Source organism: Thalassophryne amazonica, chromosome 9, assembly GCF_902500255.1.
Source record: "Thalassophryne amazonica chromosome 9, fThaAma1.1, whole genome shotgun sequence".
Lineage (NCBI taxonomy): Eukaryota > Metazoa > Chordata > Actinopteri > Batrachoidiformes > Batrachoididae > Thalassophryne > Thalassophryne amazonica.
In genome coordinates this window covers 83,314,118-83,324,328 of record NC_047111.1, presented here as the reverse complement: position 1 = coordinate 83,324,328, position 10,211 = coordinate 83,314,118, and the positions used below count along the sequence as shown (strand labels likewise).

The window sequence follows — 10,211 nt, the reverse complement described above, 5'->3', positions numbered from 1 at the left end:
CCCTAATATATATATATATATATATATATATATATATATATATATATATATATATATATATATATATATATATATAGGTACTGGGAGACAGAAATCCGATTTTGATTGGTGATGGATCCTAACCAAATCATTTTGTCCCATCTGTAAACCCAATGTCTGATCCAAATTTAATTCAGCATTATTAAAATATCCTGACTGACAAACATAGTGGCAGAGAAACATATGTAATCATAAGAGTTTAACACCTGCAGAGACAACACCAACAATGTGCACTAAAACCTCTCAGTCACTACAGGTAATGAGTTTTTGACACCACTTAGGTATATATCATACAGCAATATAGTTATGCTTTCTTGTTACAGGGTGGGGGTGATTAATACAAATAAATATAATATATAATTATATAAATATAATAAAATTCTTATATTTAGGCTATGCATAATCTATGTTATTGTGTCCCTATTTTTAATTTTCTGTTAGATGTGACAGTAAGCCAGATGCAATGAATTAAAGGGGAATATGTAAATGTTAGTTTACATATTCTACATGTAAATGTTTGTTTACATAGTCATTTTTTGGCACTTCCTTTTAGAATTCATCCTATTTTTATGTGGTGCACTAACGAACAAACAATGAATTACACCATTTTTTAATGCCCTTGCTACATAGATGCTTCAGTTGGAAATCAAAATCTGAACCTCACAAACCCAGATAAACAGTTGAAGATGAGTGAGAGTATTTCATGTCGATTTCTATTAGTTTTTTTTTGTGTGGGTAGATGGAAAAATCCACGATCATTTTAAATCCAACCTTTTTGTTTGTAGGGATTCCAAAAACTAATTTAAGGAACAAAAACTAGACTTCTTAAAAGATTAACTTTTGAAATATCTCTGCGGGAGGGAGTGCCCAGCTACATTTCAATTATAAAAATGCAATGAAGCATGTCGACCACAATCTTAACTCCCATAACACCTTTGTGCTGCCTAAATCTGAGTGAGGGAGTCTATTTAATATCACACTGAAAATTTAAAAAAGTACTGCATTCATCTAACATCTGCAGTACAACCTACCAGCAAGTAGGTTGTGCTGTGGCTTTCTGTTGTATATGCTTAATTTGTTAATCTCAAAGGCCTAGTAATTTTCTTTGAATGTATATGTGCAACTAGTTATACATGCAAGATACGCAGAATAGGCCATGGTCCCACTGGCACCCCCCCCCCCATCAATTTGGTATCATTAGAAAGTTTAGGATGTCTAGATTACAAACATAACAGTAAACATACTGGGTTCCACTATGAGAACAATGCATTACTACACTCATTAACCACCAGCTTTCTAATACCAAATTCATAGGGTTGTTGGGGGAGGGGGGGCACACGGGACCATGCTGGCCTACTGTTTGCTAGTTTTAATTTACATCCCCCCCCCCCCCCCCAGCAGCCTGCATATTAAAAAAAATGGCCCACCAGAGTGCAGAATAATATAGTTCATTAAAATTAAGTTTTGACCCAACTAATAGTTGTAGTTTTGTTATAAAAAAAAAAAAAACTACTAGAATTGGTCAGAGGCCGGTATGATCTTATGTGTGCATGATGCGGGCTAACGAGCAGGTTAACCAACTAGCAAGAACTAGCAAGTGAGACCGCTTCAGGATACAAAACCACGTTTTTAATAAGTCACAGACAGAAAGGGAAGAAAGAAATGTAAATACACAGGACACACTGCTCTTTCGGTGAATGGGTGGGTGGCCCTGAAAAGGGCCGTTGTGTTTTTCAGTTAAAGTTAGCCGGCGGGCTAATACTCCTGGGACTGAGAAGAGGCCTTCTTTCCCGCCTTGCCGGAGCTCTGTGCCGCCTGGCCGGTCTTCTTGGGCAGCAGCACGGCCTGGATGTTGGGCAGAACACCTCCCTGGGCGATAGTAACGCCGCCGAGCAGTTTGTTCAGCTCCTCGTCGTTGCGTACAGCCAGCTGGAGGTGCCGCGGGATGATGCGGGTCTTCTTGTTGTCCCTCGCGGCGTTCCCGGCCAGCTCCAGGATCTCAGCCGTCAGGTATTCCAGTACCGCCGCCAAGTACACCGGGGCGCCAGCGCCGACCCGCTCGGCGTAGTTACCTTTCCGCAGGAGACGGTGGACACGGCCGACTGGGAACTGGAGTCCCGCCCGGGAGCTGCGGGTCTTCGCCTTGGCGCGGGCCTTTCCGGTCTTTCCTCTTCCAGACATTATAGAACAACAGAGCAACAGCAAATGTATCCGCAACACGGAGGCAGGCAAGCTAAGAGCTCAGTATAAGCCCCACCCAGGAGGCGCATGGCCGTGTGCTTCGGTGTGATTGGCTGGCAAAGGCCGACTCTTGACTAATTACGATAAGCATTGCTGCAAAACAAAGTTGATTGGCTGAAGCCCTTCCATCCTACTTTTGAGTGGCTCACACACAACCCAGGGCGAGACCTAAAGACCAATGAAATCCTCTCCCTCCAACGTCAAGTTTTTGGCGCCTTTTCAAACTCCGAGCTGCATTAAAAACCATCGACTTTTAAAATAAATGAGTTAAAACGTTATTGTAAAGTCGAAAAAAAAATACAAATGAATTATCCACAGAAGCTCAATGCATGCACATGGAAAAAACTGCCATGTTTTTTCTGAATTAAGAAAACTTAATCTTTCCCAAATTAATGTATTATTGGGTGGCTACATCATTTCAGCATTTATATGTTCAGTATTTCCAATGAGAACAATGACTAACAATATAACAGGCTAAGGATTTAAGCATCAAACTGGACATTTTGAGTGTTCCTGCCTTCTCGTTCCATCACTGGGTTCTGTTACTGTTGAAATGGTGTTAAGGTAAATTTATTAACTTTCATGGACTATTATAAAATACAAACGGCTCTTCAAAATGTGAACATTCATTGTAGGATATGTGATGTTGAAAAACACCTCTTTCATTCATTCCGGATGCCAAACATTTTCAAACAGGGAGAACATGCACACTCCACACAGAAAGGCCACAGGTGGGGAAACAGTAACATCTATAGCCACCGTGCTGCCCGGATGCCAAGCACCTCCATTTAATCTTCCATTCTCCTCCCCAGTCCAGCTGGGAGCACTAATACACCATAATCGGTATAATTTGTAGATGGTCCCTTACAAAGATCGCAGCGACTGATGGAGAAAGTGTGTTGTAGATGTTTCTGGCTAAAAATCTATAGCAGCAACAAATTTTTTGGGTTTGTTTTCAAAAGTCATGATATAGTGTATAGTTTTAATGACATTGACCACGTAATAAACTGAAGTGTATTTTTGTGTCTGAGTGTAGGCAAACAAAATCAAATATCCACTTAATATCAAACTAATTTCACCGCAGTCTCAAACTAAAGTGTTGAGATATGGATTGGCTGGGTAAGTCATCATAACATACATGCGAACTCCCTTTAAATGATCCAAAAGTGTGAACCAAAAATATATTTCAAACTGTAAATGAACCAAACCAAAATTCAGTTTGGGCCGGATCGATACCAGCCATTTCGGTCAAACCAAAAATCCTTGCACCGCCACCTCTTGGACCATATTTGAAAACCTGAACCCAGTAGTGTGAACACACCATAAGTATATAAACTGAATCTAAAAGAAAAAAGATGGGATGCTTTGGAAAGAATACTGCATGTTTGAGGATGGCCTCAAACGCCACACTCTCTCGCTTCATGGGTATTTGGTCTTTTCTTGGTGCAGAAAGAGCAGGACCTCCTCAGAAGAGTTGGTGATGTCCTCAAAGTGATACCGGGCAAAACTGAAGGCCTTGTCCTTGATTAGCGACAAGCTATACTTTCTGTCACTGGCAGAGCTGAGCCTTCAACTCATGCAGGTTTTTGTTATGACTTCCGTTTTAGGCTGCATGTCAATTCACGGGCCACACACACCGTTCAAAGCCTGTGTCCTACAAAGATCTGGCCTTCCTTGACCACACAGGCCAAATGTTGCAGCCACCATTTTGTGATTGTGTCAGGTTCACTATATGTGAACTCACAATCACCTTCAACCGCTTAGTCCAAGCAAGGGTCACGGGTGGCTGGAGCCTATCCCAGCAGTCATAGAGCATGAGGTGGGGTATACTCTGGACAGGATGCTAGTCTGTCGCAGGGCCACATATAGACACACAAACAGTCACACACACACACCAACAGACAATTTAAAGTGTCCAATCCACCTAACCTGCATGTCTTTGGATGTGGGAGAAAGCCAGAGCACCCGGAGGGAACCCACATGCAAACATGTAAACTCCACACAGAAAGGCCATAGGTGGGAATTGAACCCATGACCTGAACCCATGACTGTTGCCTCTCGCGGTGAGGCAACAGTGCTAACCACTAAGTCACTGCGTTGTGAACTCATTTCTGTAAAATTTGCAATTTTTCTTTATATTACCAGAGCTGGAAATTTGATGTTGTTGACCTTTTGACTTTATTGATTGACTGACTGATTCTAACTAAATTTAATAACTTTCCATCCAGAGACCTAACGTATCAACAAAGTTGCAAGTGGTGCATTCATGTGCTGCATACATGTCAACCCCTTTGAGCGTCCAACTGTATAACCAAGTGATAAAATCCATAACATCAACACAAAATCCTTATAACCTCCAAATCGCACCAAAATCAGTTTTATTACAGTACACACAACCGCATAGCGGTATCACATAATTGGGGTTTTGTCCATAGGCATGTCCAGCTCAAGCACAATATCTCGGATAGTCACACGACTGAAAAGCCACCAAAAGCCGTCTGAGCCATCTGAAAGCCGTCCTGTGAGACCAACACGGAGGTGGTTTTGTGCCGCGCCATGAGCGGCACGGTGGCGCATCCCTCCACTTCTCTTTCCATGAAAAAAACTCCTGTAACAGTGGAATGTGCCAAAAAAGTGCTGATGTCCACGCCTTCTGCCTTTTTTTGTGGAAGTCAGACAACGTCCCGGATCAACAAAGCCTTCACGTTGGAAATGATCTGGTTGTTTCAGCGGGGTTTCAGCCTGTCGATCGGCGCTCGGAGTGCGCCGCACTCTCAGACGCTGTGGGCGGTCTTTAAACCGGCTGGAGCACTCCTTAATCTGTGTAATCCCCATAAAATCGTCGCTGAAAGCCATCTGAATTTTCCGAATGGTGTCCACCTGGAGGTCTCTCACAGTTTCTGGAAAAATTTAATGCAGCAAAGCTCCAAATCGCATATGGTTTTTGCAAAAAATAAAAAGGTCCGATACTTTTCTAACAGACATCGTATTAATAACTAACACCAGGGAACTCCATGGGCTCTTTTATGGTGGATGTCCTCCATAGTTAAATCCTCGTGCTCCACAGTAAAATTGCTTGCTGTCAATAAAATCAATGTCTACAAGTACAATGTAGGTATTTTGTACAAATTCAATATATTTCCCGTGAATATAGTGTCACACAGCTGTTCTATTTTTAAAGAAACAAGAACTCAGAGTAATAGATCACTGCTCCTAACAATCTTTGGCCCTACTATCTGAGACTGCTCTGCCCTACGATTGGATATTGGAAAACCATGTGACGGTGAACCAATTCCGATTGGACGCTCACATTGCGCACGTCATCACACAGCTTCTACAAAGAGTACAAAGATGGTGGATGGCTGGCCGAAAATCCGCAGAGTTAAGAAAAACAACAGTAAAAAAATAAATTTACAACAGAAAGCCCTGAATATCCGTAAGACTATTTGTACGTCTGTATAATCTGAAACTAGGAAAAATCCGTATAATTTACGGACAATCCATATAGGTTGACATGTATGGTACTGTGATCCGTGATGAAGCTCTGACAACAAAGTCTCACGTTCAACATAATTTTAAATCAGGATTGGAAGCTGAAATGGGAAGATAACAATTATCAAACACATTTACAGAAAAACACACACACACACACACACACACACACACAATATATATATATATAAAATTAATTTATTTTTGCTGTACAGATTCATGTCTCTCGCACTATTGCAGGATTTTCTTCTTGAGGATTTTATGAGTGTTTACCTTCCAGAGACAGATTGAGACCAGTCTGAGCGAGGCTTCAAAAATAATTTATTTGCAATAAATTAAACATTTAAAATATAACAAGTAAACCCTGACACAAGTGGTATTTTAACCATCTGTTTGTGTTTAAAATTCCAGCCACGTGTACTTTTCACTGAAGTGACTTTGTTCACAGCATCTCAAATCAAAAACTGGCACAATTATTCAATTGACTATATCAACTATTTTAATGATCTATTGATTCTTCAAGCAATACTCTCAATCATTACTTGGTTCCAGGTTCTCCAATGTGAGAATTTTGCCTTTTTTGTTTATTTTAAATCCACAAATATTGATAATCTTTTGATTTTGTACAGTTGGTCAGATTTAATATATTAAGATATTTTATAGACACAGTGCTTTAAAAGTTCTACATATAACTGGCAGATTAAAGTAGATCATAACCAAAGTCCTGGAAACAGTCCTTTTTACCAGGGGTGACTCCACCACCATGATGCCTATTATTTACGTTACAAATATATATATTCATATTATTTGGATGTTTAAATGCAGCTAATGAAATATATACAGTTCCTTTCTAACAAAAGATGGATGACAAAAAATATACAGTGTATCCGTAAAATATTCACAGCATTGCATGTTTCCACATTTTATGTTACAGCCTTATTCCATAAGGATGGAATAATTTTTTCCTCAAAATTCCACACAATATCCCATAATGACTGTGAAAAGTGTGTTTTTTTTTAGACTTTTGCAAATTTCTTAAAAATAAAAAAACTAAGAAATCACAAAATCAATAAACAGGTTTTCCATGTTTCACAGCCTTTGCCATGAAGCTCAAAATTGATCATCATCCTTGATATAGTTCTACAACTTAATTGGAGTCCATCTGAGGTAAATTCACTTGACTGGAGATGATTTGGAAAGACACACACCTGTCTACATATAAGGACCCACAGGTGACAGTGCATTTCAGAGCACAAACCAAGTATACATTCAAAGGAATTATCTGTAGACCTTCGAGACAGGACTGTCTAGAGACATAAATCTAGGGAAGGGTACAGAAATATTTCTGCTGCTTTGAAGGTCCTAGTGAGCACAGTGGCCACAGTCTTCCTTAAATGGAAGAAGTTCAGATCCATTAGGACTCTTCTTAAAGTTGGCTGTCCGTCTAAACTGAGCAACTGGGGGAGAAGGGCATTAGTCAGGGAGATCAATCAATCAATCAATCAACTTTTTTTTTTATATAGCGCCAGATCACAACAGACAGTTGCCCCAAGGCGCTCTATATTGTAAGGCAAGGCCATACAATAATTATGAAAAACCCCAACGGTCAAAACGACCCCCTGTGAGCAAGCACTTGGCTACAGTGGGAAGGAAAAACTCCCCTTTAACAGGAAGAAACCTCCAGCAGAACCAGGCTCAGGGAGGGGCAGTCTTCTGCTGAGACTGGTTGGGGCTGAGGGAGAGAACCAGGAAAAGACATGCTGTGGAGGGGGGCAGAGATCGATCACTAATGATTAAATGCAGAGTGATGCATACAAAGCAAAAAGAGAAAGAAACAGTCTACGTCTAAAGCAGCATAACCAAGGGATGGTCCAGGGTCACCTGATCCAGCCCTAACTATAAGCCTTAGCAAAAAGGAAAGTTTTAAGCCTAATCTTAAAAGTAGAGAGGGTATCTGTCTCCCTAATCTGAATTGGGAGCTGGTTCCACAGGCGAGGAGCCTGAAAGCTGAAGGCTCTGCCTCCCATTCTACTCTTGCAAACCCTAGGAACTACGAGTAAGCCTGCAGTCTGAGAGCGAAGCACTCTAACGGGGTAATATGGTACTACGAGGTCCCTAAGATAAGATGGGACCTGATTATTCAAAACCTTATAAGTAAGAAGAAGAATTTTAAATTCTATTCTAGAATTAACAGGAAGCCAATGAAGAGAGGCCAACACGGGTGAAATATGCTCTCTCCTGCTAGTCCCCGTCAGTACTCTAGCTGCAGCATTTTGAATTAACTGAAGGCTTTTTAGGGAACTTTTAGGACAACCTGATAATAATGAATTACAATAGTCCAGCCTTGAGGAAATAAATGCATGAATTAGTTTTTCAGCATCACTCTGAGACAAGACCTTTCTGATTTTAGAGATATTGCGTAAATGCAAAAAGACAGTCCTACATATTTGTTTAATATGCGCCTTGAATGACATATCCTGATCAAAAATGACTCCAAGATTTCTCACAGTATTACTAGAGGTCAGGGTAATGCCATCCAGAGTAAGGATCTGGTTAGACACCATGTTTCTAAGATTTGTGGGGCCAAGTACAATAACTTCAGTTTTATCTGAGTTTAAAAGCAGGAAATTAGAGGTCATCCATGTCTTTATGTCTGTAAGACAATCCTGCAGTTTAGCTAATTGGTGTGTGTCCTCTGGCTTCATGGATAGATAAAGCTGGGTATCATCTGCGTAACAATGAAAATTTAAGCAATACCGTCTAATAATACTGCCTAAGGGAAGCATGTATAAAGTGAATAAAATTGGTCCTAGCACAGAACCTTGTGGAACTCCATAATTAACTTTAGTCTGTGAAGAAGATTCCCCATTTACATGAACAAACTGTAATCTATTAGACAAATATGATTCAAACCACCGCAGCGCAGTGCCTTTAATACCTATGACATGCTCTAATCTCTGTAATAAAATTTTATGGTCAACAGTATCAAAAGCAGCACTGAGGTCCAACAGAACAAGCACAGAGATGAGTCCACTGTCCAAAGCCATAAGAAGATCATTTGTAACCTTCACTAATGCTGTTTCTGTACTATGATGAATTCTAAAACCTGACTGAAACTCTTCAAATAGACCATTCCTCTGCAGATGATCAGTTAGCTGTTTTACAACTACCCTCTCAAGAATCTTTGAGAGAAACGGAAGGTTGGAGATTGGCCTATAATTAGCTAAGATAGCTGGGTCAAGTGATGGCTTTTTAAGTAATGGTTTAATTACTGCCACCTTAAAAGCCTGTGGTACATAGCCAACTAACAAAGATAGATTGATCATATTTAAGATTGAAGCATTAAATAATGGTAGGGCTTCCTTGAGCAGCCTGGCAGGAATGGGGTCTAATAAACATGTTGATGGTTTGGATGAAGTAACTAATGAAAATAACTCAGACAGAACAATCGGAGAGAAAGAGTCTAACCAAATACCGGCATCACTGAGAGCAGCCAAAGATAACGATACATCTTTGGGATGGTTATGAGTAATTTTTTCTCTAATAGTCAAAATTTTGTTAGCAAAGAAAGTCATGAAGTCATTACTAGTTAAAGATAATGGAATACTCAGCTCAATAGAGCTCTGACTCTTTGTAAGCCTGGCTACAGTGCTGAAAAGAAACCTGGGGTTGTTCTTATTTTCTTCAATTAGTGATGAGTAAAAAGATGTCCTAGCTTTACGGAGGGCTTTTTTATAGAGCAACAAACTCTTTTTCCAGGCTAAGTGAAGATCTTCTAAATTAGTGAGACGCCATTTCCTCTCCAATTTACGGGTTATCTGCTTTAAGCTACGAGTTTGTGAGTTATACCACGGAGTCAGACACTTCTGATTTAAAGCTCTCTTTTTCAGAGGAGCTACAGCATCCAAAGTTGTCTTCAATGAGGATGAGCAAGAACCTGACAGTCACTGTTAGAGCTCCAGCATTCCGGAAGGACAGCCATCTCTGCAGCAATCCACCAATCAGCCCTGTATGGTAGTATGGCCAGACGGAAGCCACTCCTTAGTAAAAGGCACATGGCAGCCCACCTGGAGTTTGCCAAAAGGCACCTGAAGGACTCTCAGACCACGAAAAACAAAATTCTCTGGTCTGATGAGACAAAGATTGAACTCACTGGTGTGAATGCCAGAAGGAAACCAGGCACCATCCCTACAGTGAAGCATGGTGGTGGCAGCATCATGCTGCAGGGATGTTTTTCAGCAGCAGGAACTGGGAGACTAGTCAGGATCGAGGGAAAGATGAATGCAGCAATGTACAGAGACATCCTGGATGAAAACCTCCTCCAGAGTGCTCTTGACCTCAGACTGGGGTGACGGTTCATCTTTCAGCAGGACAATGACCATAAACACACAGCCAAGATATCAAAAGAGTGGCTTCAGGACAAATCTGTGAATGTCCTT

The 10,211-nt window shown here is 40.7% G+C and overlaps 1 protein-coding gene across 1 annotated transcript; it reads right to left on the bottom strand.

Moving 5' to 3' along the window:
* Positions 1-1,646: 1,646 nt before the first annotated feature.
* On the bottom strand, positions 1,647-2,269 carry LOC117517535 (histone H2AX). Its single transcript, XM_034178581.1, has one exon. The coding sequence runs from the start codon at positions 2,218-2,220 to the stop codon at positions 1,795-1,797; it is 426 nt and encodes a 141-aa protein (XP_034034472.1). The 5' UTR covers positions 2,221-2,269; the 3' UTR covers positions 1,647-1,794.
* Between the last annotated feature and the right edge of the window lie 7,942 nt (positions 2,270-10,211).